We start from the raw sequence: 26091 nt of genomic DNA on the forward strand, positions 1-26091 counted from the left end.
TAAACACTAGTAACTTCTGCATGGGCTTTTCCAAGAAGGAACTCTGGGGTGCATTTCTCCTTATACAGCTGCTTTCATGAACACATTTTTTTTCTGGCCTTATTTGCACAGTCTCCAACCATCCACGACTGGCGCTGGTTAGTTCAAAACCAAAAGGACAGAGAAGCCAGAGTGACTAAAGAGAGAAAATCTTGTGGCAGCTCCAAAGTGGCTCGGAGTCCTTCAGGATCAGGGTGGGGAGCAAGTCCTTGGGTGTTCCTGGAGTTTTCTCTGAAACAGCCAGGGACCTGGCTCTCCTAACCTGGACTACGGTTCTAACTCACTCTTGTTTTGATTATTCAGATATCCTCAATCCTCTGCCACTTTTTTGGGTTCATCCAAGAAGGATAAGAATTTGCCAATTTTGTTCCACGTGCCAGATATCGTATCGAAGGTACTCAATTTTTTTTTTTTTAATTGAAAAGAAACCCATAGCTGGTTCTAGGATGACAGAGAAAGTGAATGCAAAGGCATTTCCTACCTCCCTAGCACAGCCTGAGTCTGGAACGTCATCATTGTTCAAGAGGTTTGTTCTATGAGATGAATGAACACCCCCTCACGTGGTCCTGAGCATCTTAGGGCTCCCCCCACCACCACCCTCCACTAGAACTAAGAATAAAGGCATCAGGTTAGAATCATCAAAAAGGGAACACCCCCCCCCCCACTACACACACACACCCCTCCCTGCCAAATTCACATTGAGAGATCTTCCCTGAGAACTTCAGAAGCTGCTTCTCAGCCTGTGTCCAGAACCAATCCTCCTTTCTGGAGTCTTTAACCCCCTTCCACCACCGCCATGAATCCCTCTGCTTCCCACCTACAACCCTCTAAACCCATGGAAGCTCACATGAGGACCTCCTCCCCTCCCTCTCTCCTCAGAGGAATCCTCCTCCACTGGGGGACACTGGCTGTGCTCCACAGGGGGTTCCCCACATTAGGGGCTCTTTTGCAGTGAGCACCGACCCCAGGCAGAGAAAGACAGAGGGCACTTGGGAATGTGAGCAGTTTCTTCACCGCAACAATCACAGGTCAGACACACAGGACTACCGAAAGCAGCAGTTGAAGGGCACAGGGCCCCCGTCACAGCCAGAGCCAGGCGTGAGCCACGGTTAGGGCGAGCCCTCGTTTCAGTGGCTAAGTGCTTACGAAGCTCTTGTTATTTGGTTGAAGACAGATGCAGAGGTGAGTACGTCAGATGCCACCTACGCTAACGAGTGGGCGGACGGGCCAGGTACCCAACCGCGGAACAAGTGTCAGAGGGAGAGGGGCAAAGTACTTGCGGGAGGAGGTGGGAGGAAAGGTCATCTGCAGGCTGGGGGAGGGGTGAGCGGAGATGGAGTGAGGGAATGATCAAGAGGGGGGTGGCGTCTGCACTGGATCTGGAAGATATTTCCACATGCGGAGGAAGAGCCGGGGGGAGGGGGGCAACGACGTGGGGATTAAGCGCGCGAGGAGTGCTTGAAGAACATCAAAGAATCAGGCTGCCCAGAGCTCGGGCTAAGGTGGGAGGGAACCAAGGACGGGCGTGGACCCCACCAGGACGCGGAGAGGATGTGTTGGTTTACAAGCACATGAGTGGCAAAGTCAGGGCTGTGCTTGAGCGTCAAGCACGAATCCCCCTAACGTCCTGGACTGGACCGGCAAGTCGGTAAAGCATGCACGGAGGGGCCTGAGCGGAGACCGCACTGACTCGGCGGTTGCTGCAGAGGCCCCAAGAAGCTTTCTAGTCCCTCAGTCTCTGAACTTCTTATGGAGGCGGGCTCTCCCCTGCCCCCGAGCGCCTTCTCGTCCCAGGTTTGGCCTGGATCTCGGTGTACCGTGCCAGTCGGAGGCACTAAGACTCTAGGCACCAGCCTGGCAGGGCGGGAGGCAGGGGAGAAAAGCATCAATGACGAGGAAGGCCAGCGGGAAGTCCGCCTTCCAGAGGGCGTAGCGTTTCATAGCTGCAATAGTCATACGTGGCCGCTAGATGGAAGCCAAGAGCAACAACTTCCGCGGCCTGGCCAATAAATAGGCAGATCCGGAGGCGAGTCTTTGGGTGGATCCAGATGGTCATGAGTCCGTAGCTCCTGCTGGGAAAGGGAACTCAGGTACCTTTCCCCCTCCCCCTAACCTTCACCCTCTCTGTCACCCCCTCACCCTCACCGTGTCGGGGCTGCTTGGAAGGGCACGCAGATGGAGAGGAGGCAAAATTTTACATTAGCCATCTTTGAGTTTGTGCCTGGGCCTGAGCATTAAATTGACCGATTAACGGAAAAGCGTACAAATTTATTTACTGTAAGTTTCCCTATGAGCCTTCATAAGGATATGAAGACCCAAAGTGGCAAAACCTGAATGTTTTTATAGTACTTCAAAAAAAAAAAAAAAAGGCAGTTGTGTAAAGGTAATTAAACTGTGGGAAGGCAAAGGAGGATAAGGATTGTTTTAACAAGTTCTCTCTGTACAGAATTCTCTTGGCTCCAACATCTTGTCCTTGATGATAAGAATGTTACTCCTGGTACTGGGAGGACATCTAACATGTAGGGTTTTAGCTCATGCTTTTAAGAAGAAAATGAGGAGGGTGAGAGCCCCCTTCTTGCACCTGCTGGTTTGTCAAAGTGTCTTAGCTCAAAATGATGGTTAGGCCAAAGTGGCAGGTGTGGGGGAGGCATATTCTGCCACCTTCATGGGGACCTGGGATCCCTGTTCTGTTGGGTTTTCAGGTAGGACCCTCACGTCAGATCCTTGCCTGCCGTACAGACCTCCTCAGGTCTGAGTCTAGCCCTCAGAGTCACCTGCGAGCATGAGGCCTGCATGTGTGTGCTGTTCCTTTCTGGAAAGAAAATATGTTGTATCTCATGGAAGTGGAATGCACTATCTCTATCTCTTCCTTACTCTTCCACGTCAGGAACCCAGCAGGAGGCTGCAGTAGCCCTGCAGCCAACAAGAGGTTCTGGACCCTGGGCACAGGTACAAAGTTCCTGCCACCTGGCTCCCTTCCTCCTCACCATCCCAGGTCCAAGGGCAGAACTTTGAACATCCACATTCCAAGTGGCTTTTCTCTCCTGTGCTCAGAGGCACAGGAATGTCTGTGTGTTTGGAGCACCATGCCTTGGTGAATAGACAGAGAAGAAACAGAGGCTCAGAGAGGGAAAAACAGAGAGAGCAAAACACAGAGAGAGGTCAGGGGACAACAAAGACCAAAAAAGGAAGCAGGAGAGGAGAGGCAGAGTGACAAAGTATAAAAACAGAAAATGAAGACAGAAATGATGCCTAAACAGTTCCCCATTTAAACACCTGTGGAGCAGCTTCTTTATCAGGCATGACTTTCACCTGCCTTTTCAAGGTATCGATTCAGGACAACTCAGGATGCCCAGAAAGAGGAATGTGAACCATAATAATTACATAATCAAGGCCAGGAAGTGACTTACTTAGAACTCAAGTCAGGCAAAGCCACATTGGGGGCAATAGGGAACCTTTGCCTGCTTGCAGGGTTGGCTGTGACTGAGGCCCCAAGAGGGTAGAAAGTATCACCCCCCCATTCCTGCCCCCAACCCCTCCACTCTCCTTGATCTGGCTTTGTCGTTCCAGTCTGACGAGTCTGGGGAAAGAGGAGCTCATTGTTGACATTGCCTTTAGCAGACCTGGGACAAACACTGTGCAGCAGGAGAGACGTGGCTGGGAACACGTACAGGAGGTGACTTCCAGTTTCTCACCACTGAGAGCTTATTTCTCTCATTGACTCTCAGTTTCTGAAAATTCATGACCACCACGGAATCCACACCCACACTCCCCATTCCTTCTCCTGTTTATGTTGAATTATCACACTGAGTTCCTGTTGTGATGTAGCAGAAACGAATCTGACTAGGAACCACAAGGTTGCAGGTTCGATCCCTGACCTTGCTCAGTGGATTAAAGATCTGAGTTTGCCGTGAGCTGTGGTGTAGTTTGCAGACACGGCTTGGATCCTGGGTTGCTGTGGCTCTGGTGTAGGCTGGCAGCTGTAGCTCCGATTTGACCCCTAGCTTGGGAACCTCCATGTGCAGCAGGCGTGGTCCTAAAAAAGAGGCAAAAACAAACAAAAAAAAACGTGTATAACAACAAATACAACTTTTTTTTTTTGGCCACATCTGCAGCATATGGAAGTTCCCAGGCTTGGGATTGACTCTAAGCCACAGCCGCAGCAGCTGTGATGTACGCCACAGCTGCAGCAACTTGGGGTCCTTAACCCACTGCACTGGGCTGGAGATTGAACCTATACCACCACAGCAACCTAGCTGCTGCAATTGGATTCTTAACCCACTGTGCCACAGTGGGAACACCCAACCACAAACTCAACTTTTAAAGGGAAGTACTGATGAAAACCATTGACCTGAAATAACCATCTAGATATAATAATTATATACAAAATGAAGTAAAAACCAAGTTTAACAAGTCTGAATAGTAGGTATATGTCTGCCCATCACATCATGTATATTTGCTATTTTCCCTAGTGAACAGTAAGGGTTTTGAAAATAATTATGTTCAGCTTTATTCTTTAATTGAGGGGTACTGTCAGAGAGCAGGAAAATGTGTAATTATCACAGAGGTTTTTTTTTGTTTTGTTTTGAATATTGAAAATATCTCCCTGACCACTACAGGCTATAGTAATCCTATAGGAATCATTATGTCTTCACATAGATCCTAAGAGTCCACTCTCCCCCTGAGGAAAGTTGGTCTTTCTTTGATCCTTTATCCAAGGATCTTTCTGGATGATGGAAACTAAATATCTGTGCTCCTGGCAAATCTCTTAAGCTTTCTGGGCCACAGTTTCCTCACTCTGTGTTCACTGAAAAAGTTAAAGTAGACCCCCAAGCGGGGTTCTCAGGTAAGGCAGGAGGGGGGGAGGAGGAAAGGAATGGAGGTGTCAGGCCAGATGGGAGGCAGACTTGTCAGTGCCCCTCAAATCATGCTTGTGGTGGCTATTTTTAAAATCACCATCTGGTGCTTACATTTTTCAGTTTTTGTTATGTGGACAGGTGTGTGTGAGAGAGAAAAACAGGAGAGAAAGAGGAAGGAAGAGGGAGACGCATCATTCTGTTTCTCTCCCCAAATTCAAGGAGGCCAAGGACTTGAGCCAGGAGCCAGACTTTAGGAACCTGAGCAGATACTGACCTCAGACATGAGGGTGTTTCCAGCTGTGAAATGTGAAGAACAGGCTTTGGCTTCTGGGGCCTGGCTGCATTCTACGTTGTGGCTTGGCCCAGCTCTCCCTTCATGCTGCCATCTGCTATCCTGGGGACAGCGGCTCGGGAAATTAGAGCCCTGTGAGCATTTTAGAGCCCCTTTTCTTGATGGCCCTGACCCTACAGATGATACAACCAGGGGCCTGTTCTCTGAACGGCTGGCCAGTTCACTCTCCATTCATGCTAGTGTGCTGAGCAGGCCTGAAGGACACAGAAAGCAAGATGGAGACGGTGCAGAGGGAAAAGGCCTTGGTTTCAGGGTGGAGGGAGGAAGCTGAGGCCCAGAAAGGACACAGAATCCCAAGATCGAAGTTCCACATCAAAGATGTTTTCACCTCTACACGGGAAGTGTGGGCAGGATTAGAATTGGCCTCTGGCCTTTGGCTGCAGACACCAGCAGCAGCAGGGGGAAGGGAGCCCCAGAGTGGTTCTGTGACTGACCACAGTCAAGTCTCTTTGCCAGGTCTGGAACTGGGCAATTTGCCTCCCAGCCGCTGCTTTCTCTCAGAACTTTATGCAGATGAATTTGTTGTACACGAATGTCTAGCAGTGTTTCCTTGAAGACAGTGTTGTTATACCAGTGATCTTCACACGTGTATCTTTTTTCTTAGGTATTTACATACATACATGTATGCTGGTTATGTCTGATAGTTTAAAATGTTTACCGTGACTCATTCATTCAAACAACACACGGTGAATGTCTGCTCGGTGCCTATTCTGAAATGGGTTCTAGATTCCTGTCCCATTTCAGGGCACTGCTCCCTTTAAAACTTGTGTTTGTTGTTAAATGTGTTTGATTATTATAAGCAGGAGAATGACTTAGGAGTGTGCAGGGTTGTTTCCATAGTGGTCACGAGCTTTCAAAATGTGAGAGTCAATAAGAAAGACATAATCAAAAGAGTTCTTGGTGGTGAGACAATTGAAAGTCAGCCTCTTATACAACCAAAGGCGTGAGATACATTTTTACTCTTAAACAACTCTCATCCTGGAGGAAACAAACAATCATTTAAAAATAATTAAAAGAATAACAGTACAGATTGCAACGATGGAACCAGAGAGGCAGGCACCTGGTTGAGGGGTCAGGAGAAAGATTTTCTGAGAAGGAAACATCTAGGGAGCTCCCACTGTGGCTCAGCGGAAGCGAATCTGTAGTATCCATGAGAATATGGGTTCCATCCCTGGCCTTGCTCACTGGTTCCGGGATCCGGCCTTGCCATGAGCTGTGGTGTATGTCACAGATGCTGCTTGGATCCCACACTGCTGTGGCTGTGGTGTAGACCAGCAGCTGCAGCTCCAATTTGACCCCTAGCCTGGGAACTTCACTGTGCCATGGGTGAGGCCCTTAAAAAAAAAAAAAAAAAAAAAAAAAGAGAGAAAGAAACATCTAAGCTGTGGCGTAAAGGAAGGGAGTTAACAAGGTCAGATAGGGAAATATATGTGCCATTTTTTCCCTCCATCCTTCCAGGGAATGACAGTCAGCATGGTTATGGGACTGGGCTCAGAGGTTCGCTGTCCATAACCTAGCAAGCTCCTGCTATGTGCCTTGCATTTCTCTCACTTATGTTTGTTGCTTGGTGTGCAATGAACCCTGTGATTCCAATCCCATAGGGTCTAAGTATTCTCATGCAGAAGCCAGAAGTCTGGATAAGGTGACAGAATCAAATGCAGGAAAGACAAACATCTGGTTCCAACTCTACTATAAACACACCTGCCCAAGGACCCTCCCACCTCACCTCCGCCCTCCCAGGTGGTCCACATCCTTTCAGACCAAGCACAGATGCCACTTCCAGAAGCCTGTCCTAATTCCTCCACTGGGATGTGGTCTCTCTCTTTGCTGAAGGCTCAGGAGTATCCCGGCTCCTTCGCTGATATCTAGTCCATCCACCCTTGACTCACCTTTTCAGAGAAATGTCTTTATCTCAGAACTCAAAGATGTGAGGGACAGAGAGGAAAGCCTGGGCCCCAGTAGATGCCACCCCACCATGGTATCAGGGAAGGTGAGGTAGAAGGTTAAATCAACCCAGAGGAGCAGAGGCATCAGGACAGGGTGGAGGGGGTCCTCTCTAGCCTCATTTCTCACCCCCTACCCCTGCCTAGACAACTGGCCATTCCAGGCTGTCCTCACTTACCTGAAGTGGAGTTGCCAGGTCTTTTTTTTTTTTTTTTTTTTGGTTATAGTAACATTCTAATTTTTTTTACTTTATTGGAGTATCACTGACTTACAATGTTGTGTTAATTTCAGGTGTACAGCAAAGTGAATCAGTTATACATATACATATATCCATGCTTTTTTCCCATTTAGGTTGTTACAGAATACTGAGTAGATTCCCCTGTGCTGTACAGTAGGTCTATTTTATATACAGGAGCGTGTACACGTTAATCCCAACCTCCTAATTTATCCCTCCTCCCACCAGAGTTTCCCCTTTGGTAAATTTAATTTTGGAATCTGTGTGTTTGTTTCTGTTTTATAGATAAGTTCTTTTGTATCATTTTGATTAGATCCCAGATATAAGTGATGTTGTGTGGTATTTGTCTTTGTCTGACTTCCCTTGCTATGACAATCTCTGGGTCCATCCATGTTGCCGAACATGGCATTATTTCAGTCTTTATTGCCAAGCCATTCTTCCGTGTCGTCTCACAGTGTTCCTAGGTTGGAATGCCCTCCCCCTTCCTTGCTCACCCTCCCAACACCTACCCAAGTACTGCCTGTCCTTTTAACCCTCCTCTGACGCTTCCCTCACCCCCCCACCCCCCACCAGGTGAGCTCGACTCCTTTTTTCTGCCTCCCTGTGTGGCTTCAGTACATTTCCACCTTCAACACCATGCACTTCTTGGTACTCGGTCTGCTGGGTGGCGAGCAGCTTGATGTCAGAAGCTGTGTCTTCCTTATCTCAGTGTCCCCAGACAAATACATGAGTCTGTATTCTTCCCTGGTCTTCCTTAGGGCTGGAACCTTCTTCTTCATCCTTGCGATGCCATCACAGCACCCTCCATGTGGCAGCTTCACAATGATGGTTTGTTGTGGAATGAATGAGTCTAGTCATTCCCACGCAGACTTTTACACGCCAACCCATAACATGGGGATACTGACTTGATTCTTTGAAAATGGCCTATAAATATGAAATGTATTTTAAATATTTCTCAAAAGAATCCAACTTGGTGCATGGTTTACAGTCTTCAAGCTCCCAGTAGGGCCTCACCCAAGCGCCATGTCTCTCTCAGGACAGTCCAGCAAAGGTCACCTTAGAAGAAACACCCTGGGCTCACCCCACGCTGCCCAGATATATTCCTCCTCATCCTGTTCTTCACACCTCCCAGGGCAGCAGGAATGGGTCAGGGTACAACACGCACATCTGCCGTGATAGGTCACTGAGTGGATCAGATGGAAGAGAAGCCTTCAGCTCCTAGTGATCCTCTGCTATCCCTGGGGCCCTCCTAACCCCACATCCCACGCTTCCTATGAAGCTATCTCACGTTCTGATGTCAGTGTGAATGTAGAAAGAGGTGAGAGAGAATCCCCTGTCAGATGGTAACCTCAAACTGTCATTTGCTCCCTAACCAAGCTTTCACCAGTGATGAGTGAGAACCCTGTGTTTCAGGTGTAAACGCTCTGAGGCCCACCCTTCTGCCGTTTGGCAGAAATTGAGTCAGAAAGAAAGCAGAGGTTGCTTAGAGCGTACAGACTCTCCACTCTCCCTGCACTGGTGCTTTCTTTGCGTTGCTGGGATGGCCTCCCTAGAGTGGGGAGGAGGATCAGGACCCACACACCAGCTCCAATTCTGCCTGGGGCTTAATCGGTGGCTCTCAGGAGGTTCGGAAGGGCCAAGTGGTGCTGGACAACGTAGGCTTGAGAGCTGATGTCAGGCCAGAGTGAAGGCATCAAGAGAGGAGGATAGTGTTTCAGAGGGACAAGTGGAAGGAGGTTGACAGAAGAGATGTCTTCTCTTAATTTTTCTCAGACCATCAAAAGTCCTCCCTAGTCCACATGGTGGAGCTTCTGTATGAAATGTGAGAAATGTGTTACCTACGAGAGAGCGCAGTCCCTCACACTGCATGCTCTGGTTGGAAAGAGTGACCTGGCTGGATTTCCACCCACGGCCCCATCCCCCTCTGCCACCTGTCTTATTCCTGTACCACCACGTGCAGGGGCCCTAGGCCACCATGGAGTCTGAGGCTCTCTCCCTCCTGCCTAAACCATCTCTGAATTTACCAGCTGCAGCCAAACCTGGGTGGTTCAGCTTCCACCTGGGATGGCGCCAAGACCAGAGTGTCCCTCTCTGCTTCATGGAAGAAATAACTGTTAGCTTTCTCACCCCTCCATCCCTCACCCACTTCTTTGCTGCCTCGGATACCCCACCACTTCCTCACCTCTCTGTCTCTCTCTCCCCACAGGTTGGGGGGAACCAGAGCGATCCCATGCTGATCAGAAAGAAGCAGATGTGCTCTACGTGTCGAGAAATGAAAGTGGTAGGTGAGAGGATGGCAGATGCAGGTGTAGATCTCCCCAGGCACAGCACTACCCTTTCCCCACCAGAGCCCAGCAGAGAGAGATGATGGTGCCTCCCCTTGCAGGGAAGGCTGCAAATGAGCACTTGCTGGTGCTCAGAGCACCGCACCTGACATGATACAATAAACCTCCCCATTTTTAAGAAACCAAAGGTGAAGCAAGGCAGGCTGGGCCAGAGGGGGAGAGATGAGATGAACCACTCTGCTTTGTGTTGTCTGGGTAGCTGCGCCCTGCAAAAGTGCCAGAGGTTATGGAGCTTTTCTGCCCCTTAACACATCTCCAGCCCAACCCATGTGCTCATGACGCCATCTCCCTCTAGCATCACAGCTATGAAACATCAGCTTCACCTTGGGGTTTGTCATAAATTTAGTTATCGCCTCAGGGGAAAAGCTGGGGAGAGATGCTCTGGTATTTCCTACCTGTGGGTTGTGTTACCTGGGGGTGGGGGATGGAGTGGGGGTGGGTGTAGGGAAAGAAAGGCTGTCAAAGGGACATGGGTGCTACAAGGACAAAGCTCTGCCAGAGGTGCTGGAGAAAGAGGTGTTTTTCAGGAGGTCTACTGCTCACGTTGGAGTTAGGAATGGATCAGTCTAGGAAGTGGGGTTAGGGGCCATCAGACCAAGCACTGGGCTCTGGTGGAAGGTTACTTGAGCTGAGGGTTAGGTGTGGGTTTGGGAGGGGTCTCTTCAATTCTAATAGCCTGTGATTCTCCTTTGACTTGGGGAGGAAGGTGGGCCTAGATGTGCAGAAAGAGGAAAAGCAAGGAGGTGAAGACAAACAGGAGACACCAGAGACTCCTTTGATGAGTTCATGGCAAAAATGTTTCCCACCAGCAAGCACCTCCCTGGGTTTGTGAAGCTGTGTGGGATTTGGAAATGTAACTGATGCTGCTGACAGAGGCGTGCCTGGATGTTGCAATCTCTGTTCGTGTCCTGCATGATTAGGATCGTGGTGTTCAGTGTGAGCATCGACTGTGATCTGGGAAATGGGGGTTGAGGTTTCTCCTGGTTTTATTCCTGGAATCACTTGTGTCCCACATTTAGAATGCCCTGACCCCAGCCCTATGCTGGCCCTGGCCAGCTGGCTTGCCTGAGACCCTGGCAGCTCTTCTCTGTCTCAAAACCTCTTTTCTGACCTTTGCTCTTGCCCAAACCTGCCTGGGGTGAAAGGACACTGTGGTTTTACCATTCGATGCAGATGCCCAAAGGAAGGGCCTTAGACCCCAAATGCCCAAGGATAACATCCCTACTGCTGTCAGAACTGGGGAGGGGGGGGGCACACAGAGCCTAGTGGGAAACAACGGGAGGTTAGAAAATAAGCATGGGATACCCTTACCTCAGTCTGCGCTGGAGCAGCTCACCCTCTTCCAGACGGGGGATAGTAGGGGGACAGTTCATCTCCTGTGGTCACTGAGACTCCCCCTGCCCCATTCTCAGCTGGGGGCTGAGCAGAGATGCTGGAAAGATATAAAAACACTCCTAAAAATAGAAGGCATTTCCTCAACTTGAAATTGGGTATCTACAAAAAAACCCATAGCCAACATTGGACTCTATGGGGAAAGATAGGACGTTTTCCCCTAAGATGAGGGGCAAGACCAGGATTGCACTCTTGTTGCTTCTGTTTGCCATGGTACTGTGCATCCTAGTCAGGACAATTAAGGCAAGAAAAAGAAATGAAAGGCATCCGGGTTAGAAAGAAAAACAGGAGTTCCCTTTGTGGCTTAGTAGAAACAAACCCAACCAGTATCCATGAGGATGTGGGTTCTACCCGTGGCCTCACTTAGTGGGTTAAGGATCCGGCATTGCCAGGGCTGTGGTGTAGGTTGCAGACTCAGCTCGGATCTGGCATGGCTGTGGCTGTGGCATAGGCCAGCAGCTGAAGCTCTTATTCAACCCCTAGCCTAGGAACCTCCATATGCCCTGGGTATGGCCCTAAAAAAAAAAAAAGAGAGAGAGAGAGAGAGAAAGTAAAAAAGAAAAAAAAGAAAACATCAAACTATATTTGCAGATGATATGATTTTATATAAATCCTAAGGGAACCACAGAAAAGTTTACTAGCACTGACGAATGAGGACAGCAGAGTTATAGGCCACAAGATAAATGTGCAAGAGATAATCTTATTTCTATATGTTAGCAATGGACAATCCAAAAATGAAATTGAGAAAACAATTCCATTTATCATAACACTAAAAAATTAAAATAGTGGCTTAGTAGATTAAGAACCCAGTGGTTCCTGGCCTCACTCAGTGGGTTAAAGATCTGGCATTGCCATGGTCACAGATGTGGCTGGGATCTGTTGTTGCTCTGGATGTGGCACAGGCCAGCAGCTGCAGCTCTAACTCAGCCCCTAGCCTGGAACTTACATAGGCCTCAGGTGTGGCTGTAAAAAGAAAAAAATTTAAAATACTTAGTAATAAATTTAACAGAGAGGAAAAAATGATGCACGAATGACTCATTAAATACAACTCGAGTTTGCTAAGATGGTGTGTTACTTCTTTAAATTAGAATGCAGTTTTGGACATTGTCTACATAAGACTTTCTTCTGTAGGTACAACCAAGAACTATGGTAATCCCAGACGATCTGAAACTATCCTTTGCAAATATTGTGAGTCATAGGTAAGTCAAGGGTTTAAGTCAGGACATAGCTTTAATTCTGGCTATATCTGCTTGGGGACACAGGATAATGAAATGAGAGATGTAATTAGTAAAATGTTTAGGGAATGCTTGAGGGATGAGCTTCGGGAGTGGTTTCATTTTCTGGTTAAAGAACACAGACAAAAAAAGTTGTTTTATACCTTTTTGCTTGAAAATAGCTGTAGAAACTATAATCTTTCTACCTTTGTAAGAACAGTACATGGAATAGGATAGGAGATTTCTTTGATAACTTAGGCAGAAAGAAATGCAAATTATCCATGTAGATGACATATCTAATTCATAAGGCACAGGAGATTATATATAATTTGACTTGAGTCTACTTTTAGAAACTAAAATTACTGTTATCAGTTTGTTTGGTTGTCATTTGCTCTTTCTTACCAAGTATATCAGAAATAGGAGTTCCCGCCATGGCTCAGTGGTTAACAAATCTGACTAGCATCCATGAAGTTCTATCCCTGGCCTTGCTCAGTGGGTTAAGGATCTGGCATTGCTGTGAGCCATGGTGTAGGTTGCAGATGAGGCTGGGATCCTGCAACTACAGCTCCAATTTGATCCCTAGCCTGGGAACCTCCATATGCCATGGATGCAGCCCTAAAAAGTAACAAACAAAAAAACAAAACAAAGTACATCAGAAATAAAATTCAGTCATAGTTTGGTTAGGTATATTTCAGGGTTTTTTTTTTTCTTCATTTAACTACCAGACAAGAAAGAAGGATTCAGTTTTCACTTTATTAAAAGTATTCAAAGTATGGAGTCACCTCAAATAAAGTAGTATATTTATCGGTAAAGCTGGAATTGCCTTGCAGTAGATGGTCAAAATGTAAACATATAGTCACCCTTATACATGACCAATCAAAAAATCTGTATGTGATCTAATGGCAATCTTTAATTTTTTTCCTCATACAGAGAGTAATGACTTGGGAAAATAAATAGGTCTTTTGTAACCTTATGATGGACAGCAGTAGATGTTATGTTTCCCTATATGAGCTCAGAGCCATTTGTACAAACTAAGATGTAGACTCAGATGCATCAAAACTGTGTCCTGGGGAGTTCCTGCTGTGGCTCAGCGAGTTAAGAACCCAACATAGTTGGACTCAGGTTCGATCCCTGGCCTTTCTCAGTGGATTAAGGGTCTGGCATTTCTGCAAACTGTGGTGTAGGTTGTGGATGCAGCTCAGATCCCATGTTACTGTGGCTGTGGAGCAGGCTGGCAGCTGTAGCTCTGATTTGACCCCTAGCCTAGGAACTTCCATGTGCCAGGTGCAGCCATAAATTTTTTTTTTAATTTAAAACAATAGATAAAAGACTTTTTAAAAGATAGGGGGAAAAAAAATAAAGTCCTGGCCCAAGTAGACAAGGTCATGGAGGAAATGGGCATTTGAGCAAGGCAGGCTCCAGCAGTAAAAACATTAACCTGCACCCACTCTGTACTTTATGTGTTCTTATATCAGATCACAATAAAAGTAATTCTCATAAACATTCTTTACAGAACTTTAAATGGAAAACTGAACTATTTAAACTCAAGAATTTCTGAGCCAAAGTTCACTCTGGTATGAAAGAGACTTTTGAAATGTTTTGTCTCATTTTTTTTGTTTATTTTGTTTTGCTTTTTAGGGCCAAACCCGTGGCATATGGAGGTTCCCAGGCTAGGGGTCAAATCAGAGCTACAGCTGCTGGCCCACGCCACAGCCACAGCAGTGCAGGATCTGAGCCATGTCTATGATCTACACACTACAGCTCACGGCATTGCCAGACCCCTGACCCACTGAGCAAGGCCAGGGATCGAACCTGCATCCTCATGGATACTAGTGGGATTTGTTTCTGCTATGCCATGATGGGAACTCCTTGTCTCAATTTATTTATCTTTCAAGTTTAGTACTTTAAAGAAAGTCGTACATCCTGAATCATTAATTGGTTTTATTTTAAGCAAGCTTTTATTCCTTTAAAGAAGCTAAGACCAAGGGTTGAACCAATCCTAAAATCAACCGTAGCCAGAATTATTATTAGATTGGTCATTTTTTTTTTCCCATTGTGATGAAGAAAAGCATAGTACTTCTGTTTTGTTTCAGATTAACTAGTGTGGCTATAAAGTCCTGGTTCTGTTTGTAGCTTCTAAAATCTGTGCTCACAGTTTTTTGGTCTCACCACCTATATAGGTAGGTGGAGTATTCTCACTGAAATAATTGGTTTTTTACATGACTTTAATTATAGCCATTTTTGGAATTAAATGATGTTTGCTGATTTAAAGGAAGGAAGGAAGAGAGAGAGGAAATAAATATGAATGGATATATGTGTATTTGTTGAATTATAGTGTAGACAGATCTTAACTATTTAGTCTTACAAATAACACATTCCTGTTTGCCCAAAATGGAATGAGACTTTTTCTTAGTTCCAGTGAGTCCTCCAATGTCAATTGAATAAAATAAACTGATTGGACTGGCCACATTTTTTGGTAGCAAAGTGGAAATAATCTTGGAAAATCTTTGTGGAAATAAATAGCATGAAATAAGTGTAGATAGCCCATCCAAGTTAACAGATTTGTCAGTCCTTAGAAATAAAACAATTTAAACTAATGTAGAAATGGTTTGAGATTACACATTTTGGTTGAGGGTCATTTCTGCAGTCTTAGCCACCAGGAAAAATAGGAAATAATCAAGATGTTTTCTCTAAAATTGGAAGACTCTAACCAAAATATTCTCAGTTTTGCATTTGAAGGATAGACTACTGATCTGAAAGAGTTGTTAGTTTTTTTTTCCCCGAGAACTGGAGGATTTTCTCCTTAATCCCTTCTATTTTCAGACCATACAGTGTTCTGACAGTGGGATAAAACATTTTTTTAAATGAAGGCTTTATCAAAATCCAGAAAAATACCACTAAAGTAGAAAGAGCTCTGGAAGTAGTGGTCTTTGGCCCAACATCTCACACAGCTGCAAAGTGTTCTGAGCATCAGGGTAACAGGTGCTGGGGTCAAGAGACCATCTGTGTTTTAAAATGGATAAAGACACATTCCTTTCCACCAAGCCCTAGCCAAATCACTAATGTGTACTCTTGCTTCTTCCAATCAGAATGATGAGCCTTCATCCACCAAAAGCCCAGACTGTACCCAGACCTTCTTGTGGTGACATCCCAACAGGTTTGCTTTCTTTTGGAGTACTTGTAGGGGGAGACAGACCACCCGCAGAGTCAGATAATGAAAGGTTTAATCCCTAAGATAATTTCTATTTTTTAATAATGATTTTTATTTTTTCCATTATAACTGGCTAAATTTTCTGAATGAATCCCCATTCTCTATCCCTTCTCTTTCACATACTCTGTTTTAACCTGATTGATTGGTCCACAGCTCTCCCTTCACTCCAGTTCTACCTGTAAGTTAGGAAGGGAAGTGCATTTCCCATACCCCTGGAATGGCCTCCCCAAGCCCCGAGGCTCCCTAAAAATACCTGCCTTCACTCAGCAGCTGCTCAGTGCTATTCTTATTTTCACTTGCTGATAATAGAAAAAAGGACAGTGACTCTATCTCCAGCTTCAACACCAAGTCTTATCTTTTAGAGAAGCCAGCACTGGGCTGGCAATGGGGGTACTGGGTCATTCTTTGGAGGGATGTAATTCCAGGGTTTAGTGCAGTATAGGCTGCCACTTTAGTAACTTTGTCCATATTCTCATTTTTTCCTGTATTAACTAAAGCCATGTTCAGTTTTTCTTTTATTTGATACACACAGTAAGGAAAATCAAGATCACTTTCTTTACTCTGTACAAATGGGAAAATCTAAGCTCTATCCTGGGAGGTTGCAGGGGATCTAGAGCCAGAACTGAACTGAGAAGTCATCAAGAAACGAAATATGAGGATAGAAGGGATGTCTTGAAGGGGTATCAAAATGGGAGACCAAAAAGTCATGTCACACTCAAGTGACAGCTGAGGTTTGGAGATACCATTCTAGGGAGTGGAAGACTGCTAGTTACAACCCCTTCTTATATATCCAAAAATATTGGCCTAGATCATGGCTCTCATTTAGCCAAAGTAGACTGAAGATCCAAGAGCAGAGAGCATGCGCCCAGTGAAAGATCCCCCCAACTGCCTGCAACCACCTTATTCTCCTGAATCCCATAGAACACTGGGTAACAACATGTGCAGTTAGCTTCAAGGTTCATTCTGAGTTTCCCTTGAACCTGGATTTTTTTCAGGTTTACCTCACAAAGGAGTGAACCACACATGCACACACATGCACATACTCATACACAATTACATGCCGCTACCTCAGCAAGAATGTTTATTTTTGATTCTACCGGACAACTTGATAAGATGCCTTTCATCAATTCATTAACCCTGGGAATGGGTAATTGTATTTCCATTACCAATATAAGATCTAGACTCAGTGCGTGTACATTAGCACATAAATGTTCTTGATAGACCTGGTTCCTGCCCATAGCATTAATCCAAAGACAGCAGTCTTGGAGGAGGGGCTTCAGGGAGAGGGCTCATGGAGCTGAAGCTTAGAGATCTAAGGTTCATTCCAGTCACAACCCTTCTGAGCTGATCTTTCCTCTTGTGTGTGCTCTCTGAGGTCAAAGAAAAAGCCTAGGAGCAAAGGGACCTGGGTTCAGAACTTAGTCTTGCTTGACAGGTTTGGCCACATTGTTGAAACTCCCTGGGCTTCTGTGTTCCCACCTGTAAAACTAGAGAAGCATTTTGCCCACCCTCACCACTCAGTACAAGCAGCTTTCACCTTTGATCGACCCAGAAAAAGTGCTGATACTGCCCCATCCTCACTGGTTTATAAAGCTTAGACATGTCCTTGTGTAGGATGCATTGCTCATTGCTGCCACCCTGTGTGCTGTGTAGCCTGTGGACATACTGCAGAAGCCAAATGACTGACTCATCCCAGTGGCCATCACTTCCAATGACTGTCTAACATTTTATTAATCACAACAGTGATTTCCGCTATTTTTCTGGGCTGACCTCAATATGTTATCAGTAATTATTAGTGAGAACTCAGTAAATAGAAAGAGCCTATCTCTGCAGGTGATGGAGTTGCTTATGGGTTTGTTTCTCTTGACTTTGGCCTTGAGTCCAGAGTTCCGTTACACAGGCTCTGGTACAGCTGCTAACCACCTGACATAGGTCTACCACCTGGCCCAATGGTGAGATGTGGTATAAAGAGTTAGGATTAATGAAATCTGGATTCTGGTCCTCAGTCCACCAGTGCTTTTGATCCTGGACCTCTGTTTCCTCTTCATTACAAGCAGTGAGACTGAATAGGGTCCTAGGTTTGTGATCTTGTGACATGTCTTAGCTCTCAGTCAACTGGACTAAGGAGCTTGTTCCAGAGATTTCAGGCTTCCAATTCCCTTAGTCATTCAGTGACTTCCCATAGGAAGATGTTATTTCATGCACTGACTTACTTTCCTTCACAATGTGTCTTCTGGAAAAGTTGAATATTAACCAACTGTTGTATATAAATTGGTATTCGAAGAAGAGGTCAGAATGGTGAGGATTTTAAGGAGCCCTGAAATAAATGAGTTCATAAAAGAAAGGTTCCTTTTGAAATGCAAGTACCTCTCCCTACTGCAGCCTTTTATAAGATCATGTTTGTTTGAGGAGCGGAACCATACACGTTTCCCCGAAAAGTCTTCTGAGGATTGAGTCCTCTTTTCCCTTTGACTCGTGGTACAACCCCAGACATACTTTACCTTCATTTATAATTTAATTGGCAATGTCCCCAAATATTTGAATTTTGCTTCTAAGCACTCCTTTCTGGCCCCTTTGACAAGATATGTAAAAGCATAAATGTTGTGGGGGATAAGATGGTTCTATTAAAAGGGATTCTCATGTGAATTTTGGAAGCTGTTTTATATGGTTCAAGAAGTCCTTTGTGACTGTAAGTATTTTGAGTAGTTTTTAAAAATAGAATCTAAGAAGCCCTTGTCCTTCCTTCCTGTGTTGTCCTCCAGAGAACATTCAATACAGACTGCCCATCCTGGGCCCCAGGACAGCTGTCTTCCACGGACTGCTGTCAGATGCCTACCAATCTCTGCAGGAGACACAGCTCTCACCCCTGCCCAGAAAGGAGCCAGTCGGCAAGACCGTGAGGCAGTGAGTGGCCGGAGTTTATCACCTCTAGACTCTCAGGGAGAAAGCAACCTAACCAAGCCAGTTTCTGACACTGATGCCCTCTCATAACTTCCTCTTAAGCACAAAAAAGATGACTCAATTTTGCCTTCCTAACTGTTGCTAGAATTCTAGCTCTTGCCGTTACCTTATTACTCATTTCTCCTAAAGACAAAATGGTTTAATATACATGATTATAAAGATGAGTTGACTAAAATGAAGCGTATTGAGTGCTGCTCATTTTATTTTGTGGAAGATTATAACATGCAATATTTTTCTGTTGCTAAGACATGAATTTCCTGTGAAAATTGGTTTTTGTTTTTTTTTTTCTTCAAGGTAGGGGGACAGAGGTTCTAGGAGGTTCCTCATGAGTTCAGCCTAGTAATAAAGGAGAGATATGGAGGTCACCCTCTGTCCTTATCTCTGTCAGTTAACTCTGGTAGATGACAGAATATACTGTGATGCAGTAACTGGAAAATGGCAGGTGATTAGCTGTTGCCACCCTTGAGGGCAAGAACACTATCTTTCTTTCCTCATGTCACCTTCTTTAGAGCCTGGCATATAACAGATGTTCATCTAGTGTGTGTTCTGTCAAATCCAAACTAAATGCTTGGATTTGGCAGTTTGGTTACTTTGTTGGAAGATGTATAACTTCCAGCTCTGTCATCATCCCTATGTGTGAGAGAGATAAAGGAAGATTCTCAGCTTGTAAATATTATGTTTATGAGCACATATGCTCCATGCCCAGCTTCAGGAGGGCTCATATAAAAAAGGCCCTTTTTGAGTTCTCATCATGGCTCAGTGGTAACGAACCCAACTAGTATCCACGAGGGTGCAGATTCAATTCCTAGCCCTGATCAGTGTGTTTAGGATCTGGCATTGCTGTGAGGTGTGGTGTAGGTCACAGACATGGCTGGGATTCCGGTTGCTATAGCCACGGTGTAGGTCGGCAGCTGCAGCTCTGATGTGACTCCTAGCCTGGGAACTTCCACATGCTGCAGGTGTGGCCCTAAAAATTAAAAAAAAAAAAAAAGCAACAAAAAATCCTTTCCATTGCTTAGGAGGCAGGGGTCTTATGGGATCCCACAGTCCTGACTAAATGGGTATTAGACCAACATGTGAGAATCAGCCTCTGTGCTGACTGTGCTTAAAGAATGGACTTTAGAAATCTCTAGCAAATGGCCTGGTGACTAAACTGACCTCATTTCTTGTGCACACAAACCCCCAAACCAGAAAAGCTTGCTTGATTGCCCTATATTCCTGGTCTGCTATGGAGATTCTTGGTTTCAGTTCATTTAGAGTTCAAGAACTCCAAAAATAGCACACACATCCTTTCAAGGTGATGGCTATATGCATGAATTATGATCCCATTTCAGCTAATTGTCAGAGGACAGATGAATCACAGACAAAAATGTTTCCTTCTCTCTCTCTCTCTCTCTTTTTTTTTTTTTTTTTTTTTGTGCAAATTAGCATAGCCAGTAAAAGGCTTTGGGGCACCTATACCTACACATCAGGGGGAGGATATGTACCCCCAGCACAATTATTTAGAGCTTTTGAGGTAATCTGAATATTTTATACCTAGGTAGGTAGAACTCTTCCTAAATCTCATTAAATCCTTATCTAGACTACCTGGTGTTTCCAAAAATCTCTTTGGAAAACAATAACTTTCTAGCACTTGCTAGTGTTCTAGTATGGTAACCTAGATATTGAGTGGGTTATATCCACTGACATTTATCATTAGAAATTAAAGTGAAAAAATTTTAAAACACAACAGTATACAAGTACACCTTACAGTTCTGTCAGAGTGATAACATTGTCACATGTCATGTAGCCTCTGGCAAATTCCACTGTACCCTTGAGAGATAAGAAAAGTAAGAAAGGCAAAGAACAGCTCAGTATTACTAGGAAAATAATTTTGACCTCACAGAAATCCCAAAAAGGATTTCAGAGACTCCAGGGGTCTCTAGACCCCTTTGAGGACTTCCAGGGTGTGTAATATACCCTTGTGTCACCAGCCTTCCCAGGACAGGGATGCAGGATGCTTTATTTACTCACCCACCTGAGAGATCTGGTTCCTTGGCAGAGATATTAGAAAGCAGCGGCAGATTTTCAAAGTTTGGTGATATTAACTTTTAACATCATTTATCTCCCTTTACTCACATCATCTGTCTAACAACCTTAACTTTATTTCTCAGATAGTGACCTGGTGGGAATAGGATGGCTTGACCAGTTGGCACAAGAACTCTAGTTGCCTTCGAACTCTCATTTCTCTATATGAATGCTTGTTAGCTTATTTGCTTTTGGTTAGTATGAACTCATTTCCCAGAATCTGAAGCCCAAACCTGACATTACTATGACCTTAGCCCACTAGTGATGTCCCATCAACAGTTTTGTTGAACAAGTAGCCAGCTGGCAAATTTGCTTTACGTATCCTGGAGAGTAATGGCACCGAGGGCAAATGTCCGAGACTAGGAAGTCCAGCTCTTGACAAACTTCTCCACATGACCAACCCAATACCACCTTTCAGTTTAAACTTAAAAAGAGATCTACATGGATGCTGCCTGATTTTTTTCTACCCATAATATGTTTATAAGAAATCACTTTACATGTGCCAAACTTTGCTTCTTTTTGTACTGCGAGAGTCAAGTGATCAACTCTGCCATCTTCCTTAGTGCAATCTTTTCTGTGCTGAGTTGGATCCTTGGAGGTAATAATCTGGACTTGTCAGTTATTATTTTACCTACTGCACGTTACTAAGCTTTATCCAAAGAATTCTCATAAATGGGCCACGATAATGTCTTCATGGTAAAAACCTACTTGATGTTATTCCTGATTCAAAGTCATGTACAGTTCAGATTAATTTTTAACATGGATAATCTTGGGTAGATTTGTTTGTCTCAAGGCTAAAGCCTGATTTTGCTGTTTTAAAAATAAATGACTCTTGTTGTAATAAAAATCCCCAGACATGAGTTAGACTTACTCCTACTCTTTTATCTTTTTTCACCTCAATTAGGGGACTTAAAAACCAATCAGTCAGCACAATTCCTTTGCTGCCAGGAATGGAGCAGAATGCTATGTTTAGGAGAATCTATGCAAAAAAAAAAAAAAGTAACACAAAGCCATTGTCACCTCCAGTCTCCAGTTTCACTTTGTAAAATCCTGCAGGCCTTTCCTGCCTTGTGCCCTTCTCAGGATCAATTATATTTTCCCTGGACCCTGACTGTCAAAGCTCACAGGAGGCCTGTCAGAGGTTTTTTGGCTCCTGGGCCCTGTGGTATCACATCTTTCTGAAAATGTCCAAGAACTATATAACTCCAAGGAACAGAGGTGTAACAAGTTTGGCAGAATGGCCTTGGCTCCTCCTAAGGAAAGCCCTGCCAGGAGTGTTCTGTGGGGGGCTAGTTACTCAGGGAAGGGCTGAGGGACGAGGAGGGCACGTCCCAACAGAATATGGACCATTTCCAAGAAGGGGAGGAAGCATGGACTTGTTTCTATTAATACATTTCTAAACTAAAGCCTTTAAGAATCAAGATTAGAAAATTTAAATTAGAAAATTTAGAAATGGAAAAATTTAAGTAATCTCTAGAGAAAACTAGGATGATCAATCCTGTTTCAACCATGTCCCCTTCAAACCCATCTTAACTTAGCACCTTAATAAGTACTGTGCCTGTTTCATACGTGTCATTCTTATCTGTCTAGAAAAAATGTGTCACTTCATGAGGATGAGAACAAGATCTCCTGCTCCCACTATATCCCCACGGGAGCTACTTGGACACATATTCAATACATACTTAGAATTAAGAAAAGTCCATTTTTCAGTTACTAAGTAATAGGAGAAAATAGGAGGTGAGATCCTTGCATTTGGGGCTCTGAGGATACAAAGGATTTAGGTATTAGGACCTTGATGTTGAGTAACTTTTAATTTTAATTGAAGGAAAAACATATACACACAAATGAAGAGCACGTGTAGAAGCCAGTGTGGGACTAAGCATGAGTTACTATAAACTGAATCCAGGGTGGTTGCAGCAATAACACTCTCCATGGCACCAACCGTCCAGCTCTCTGGACAGGAACAAAGATGCAATTGTGTGACCTTGTCAGGAAAGTTGGTCAGAGGAGAAAGCCATATTCACCCACACAGGATGTTATCTCTCTCTTTCTTTGCAGAGTCTTTGGCAAGAAGCTTAACTGCCTGGCCAGTGAAGTGCGGTATAGTGGCATTAGGCATTGGCAAATGTTGGCAGTTATGAGGAAAACTTGTTCCTGAACCTCTTGGGATTGGCCTCTACTTAGTCCTGTGTAGCAGTGGTTATGCTATGGGATGTCACGTGGCTAGAGAGTCAGGAAAGCTTGCTTCTTAGAGTCTCACATTGAGAAAATTACATGAAGAGTAAGATGTGTCTAAACAACAAGAAAAATGCTGGTTAACATTAGCTGTCTTTCGGCAGTGAAACTGAATGCCTGGAAGACAGGAATTGGCAGAAGTAGATTTTTCATGGTATACCCTTAATTACTCTTTGAATTTTAAAACACATGAATGTTTCATTGACTCTAAAACAAAATAAGAGGAAATAAATTTTAAAAAAAATTGAAAAGTTGACAGGATCTTTCTAACTTTGGAATTAGAAAGTTGATAAACTATCAATGTAATTGCTTGTTTTTCTGATAGACAACGCGGTCCTTGCATACTGCAAATTCAGGCAAGCATCCAGATCAAAGATAAATTTTATCTCTGGCCCTTGAAGGTTTTGCTACTGAAATGCTAGTTCTGGCAAATAGTAACAAATGTCTCATTTTAAACTTTTCAGAGCAGTTCACTTATTTTTCCCCTCTGGAGTTTACCAGTGTTCTCCTACCATTAAACAGGACCGTACTGTTCCATACAATGCTGTCCATTTAGCAAACACAGTCTTGCCCTGGGCACCTCTGCAAAAAAACAAAACAAAACAAATAAACAAACAAACAAAAACAGTGCTTCATTTTATTACAACATGTGCACCTGCTTCTTTTTTATAGCGTTGCCCACATGGGACTAGTTTCTTGCACAAAACCCTTGAGATATTTTTTTTTTGTAAAACCCTTGAAATATTTGATGGTATGGCCATGTTTCCCTTAGTTTGTCTGTCTTTTTTTTTTCTTCCTTTCTTTACTTATTTATTGAAGTATAGTTGATTTATAATATTTTGTTGGTTTCAGGTGTATAGCAAAGTGGTTCAGATATATATTCTTTTCCATTGTAGGTTATTACAAGATATTGAATATAGTTTCTGGTGCTATACAGTAAACCCTTGTAGTTGATCTATTTTACATATGGTAATGTATATTTGTTCATCCCATACTCCCTAATTTATCCCTCCCACTCCCTTTTCCTCTTTGGCAACCATAGGTTTGCTTTCTATCTGTTGAATCTGTTTTTTTATAAATATTGTTGTATTTTAGATTCCATATATAAGTGATATCATGTGGTGTTTGTGTTTCTCTTTCTGACTTACTTGGTATGGTAATCTCTAGGTCTATCCATGTTGCTGCAAATGCCTTTATTTCATTCTTTTTATGGCTGAGTAATATTCTGCTATATATATGTACCACATTTTCTTTATCCATTCCTCTGCTGAGGGACATTTAGTTTGCTTCCATGTCTTGGCTATTGTGAATAGTGCTGCTATGAACCTTGGGGTGATGTATCTTTTTGAATTAGAGTTTTCACCTTTTCTGGATATTTGCCCAGGAGTGGGATTTGCTGGATCATATGGTAGTTCTATTTTTAGTTTTTTAAGGAACTTTGTAGACTGTTTTCCACAGCAGTTGTACTAACTTAAATTCCTACCAATAGTGTCGGAGGGTTCTCTTTTCTCCACACCCTCTCCAGCATTTGTTGTTTATGTACATTTTGACTCTTAGTGTTTTTTAAACTTACACTTCCCAGGTTCTTTGGCCCATATGACATGACCTAGTTATCCTTTCTGGACCCACCCAAGTGCCACTCAAAACAAGGTACCTAGTGTAGAATCTAAAACTCCAGATGTGGAGTTCCCATCATGGCTCAGTGGAAATGAATTTGACTAGTACCATGAGGATGCAGGTTCAATCCCTGGCCTTGCTCAGTGGGTTAAGGATCTGGCATTGCCATCAGCTGTGGTGTAAGTTGCAGATGTGGCTTGGATCTGGCATTGCTGTGGCTGTGGTGTAGGCCATCAGCTGTAGCTCCGACTCAACCCCTAGCCTGGGAATTTCCATATGCTGTGGGTGCAGCCCTAAAAAGATGAAAAACAAAAACAACTCCAGATGTGACCTGGCCAAATGTGGTCATGTGACTATCACCCTCTCTGGATCTTCTGCTTCTAGAAATGATACTAAAAGGGCAATAGTTGTCCTAGCAGCCATGTCACTTCATTCTCTCACATTGACCTGCCACCAACAAAAGCCTTTTTGTCCTTTAGTGAGAATAGCTGTTCTGAACACTTTCCTCAGGATGCTCATCTTAAAAAAAAACAAAAAACAAAAAACAAAAAAAAAAAACCTGTATACATGACTGTGTTCTTCTTTATTAAGCTTCCCCTGACTAGATTCTAGCCTGACAGTCTGTTTGAATCTCTACTCCATCAATTAGTCCTTACAGGAGTTCCTGTCATGGCTCAGTGGTTATCGAATCCGACTGGAAACCATGAGGTTGCAGGTTTGATCCCTGGCCTCACTCAGTGGGTTAAGGATCCAGTGTTGCCATGAGCTGTGGTGTAGGTCGCAGACTCAGCTTGGATGCTGTGTTGCTGTGGCTGTGGCGTAGGCCGGCAGCTCCAGCTCCGATTAGACCCCTAGCCTGGGAATCTCCATATGCTGCAAGAGTGGCCCTAAAAAGACAAAAGACCAAAAAAAAAAAATAGTCCTTCCAAGTGTGATGATCTGGATCTGTCCTCTTCTTTAATCTCTATTTTATTATGAAAACATTAAAATACACAAGTAATAGGACTAATAGCACAAAGAGCACCTCTATGTCTTCCACCTAGGGTCTAAAATTGTCAATATTTTCCTGCATTTCCTCCATTTAATATTGTTTTGCTGAATCATTTTTAAAATAAAGACATCATGACATTTTACCACTAATAGTTCATTTTACCACTGGTAGCTTTCCCCTTCCCCCTACCAAAAATTCTCCTTCAAAAGATAATGATAGCCATTATCACACGTTACAAAAATGAATAATAATTCCTAATTGTCTTCTCCATTTGTGCACATTCAAATTTCCAGTTTGTTTCCAACATATCTGTTATGACATTAAGCAAAGCCAAATCAAATTAAGGTGACACATTGTATTTTTGCCTCTTTTAATCTAAAAAACCCCAATATCTCAACTTCTTTTTTTCAATGCATTACCAGTCAAAGAGATGAATCTAATAATTTTGTAGAATTCCAAAGACCTCTTTAAATACTGTCTTCCTGTTGGTAATTTCAAGTGCTGCTAACATAAGAACCATTTATTGAATAATTATTAATTTTTCTTTTCTATTAAACAAATTCATATGTAACTACCAATTAGAGCTTCTGATAAGCACAAGATAACATCTGACCATATTGGGTTGATAC

At 43.8% G+C, this 26091-nt stretch overlaps 1 protein-coding gene and 1 long non-coding RNA gene across 4 annotated transcripts in view; one reads left to right on the plus strand and one right to left on the minus strand.

Moving 5' to 3' along the window:
* Positions 1–21476, plus strand: part of C9H1orf105 (chromosome 9 C1orf105 homolog) — a 39710-nt gene extending 18234 nt beyond the window's left edge. Inside the window, exons 4-8 of one of the 3 annotated variants that reach the window (XM_021063651.2) lie at positions 343–433; positions 9636–9710; positions 12298–12365; positions 15470–15537; positions 18354–18731. In XM_021063651.2, the coding sequence (XP_020919310.2) occupies positions 343–433; positions 9636–9710; positions 12298–12365; positions 15470–15537; positions 18354–18499 (448 nt within the window). In that variant the 3' untranslated portion in view covers positions 18500–18731. Of the gene's footprint in view, positions 1–342; positions 434–1009; positions 1222–2055; positions 2130–9635; positions 9711–12297; positions 12366–15469; positions 15538–18353 lie in introns of those variants that run through there. The other 2 variants (XM_084977625.1, XM_084977624.1) reach the window with 2 other exon arrangements.
* The window catches only part of LOC146400117 (uncharacterized), a 32673-nt gene continuing 13974 nt past the window's right edge, over positions 7393–26091 (minus strand). The window contains exons 2-4 of the long non-coding RNA XR_014816240.1: positions 23367–23436; positions 11086–11206; positions 7393–8353 (exon numbers count right to left, since the gene is read on the minus strand). This is a non-coding gene — a long non-coding RNA (uncharacterized LOC146400117). The remainder of the gene's footprint in view (positions 8354–11085; positions 11207–23366; positions 23437–26091) is intronic.

Source organism: Sus scrofa, chromosome 9, assembly GCF_054392235.1.
Source record: "Sus scrofa isolate SSC_HxYL_T2T_F1_AM1 chromosome 9, Sscrofa_HxYL_maternal_Yorkshire_Landrace_v2.0, whole genome shotgun sequence".
Taxonomy (NCBI): Eukaryota; Metazoa; Chordata; class Mammalia; order Artiodactyla; family Suidae; genus Sus; species Sus scrofa.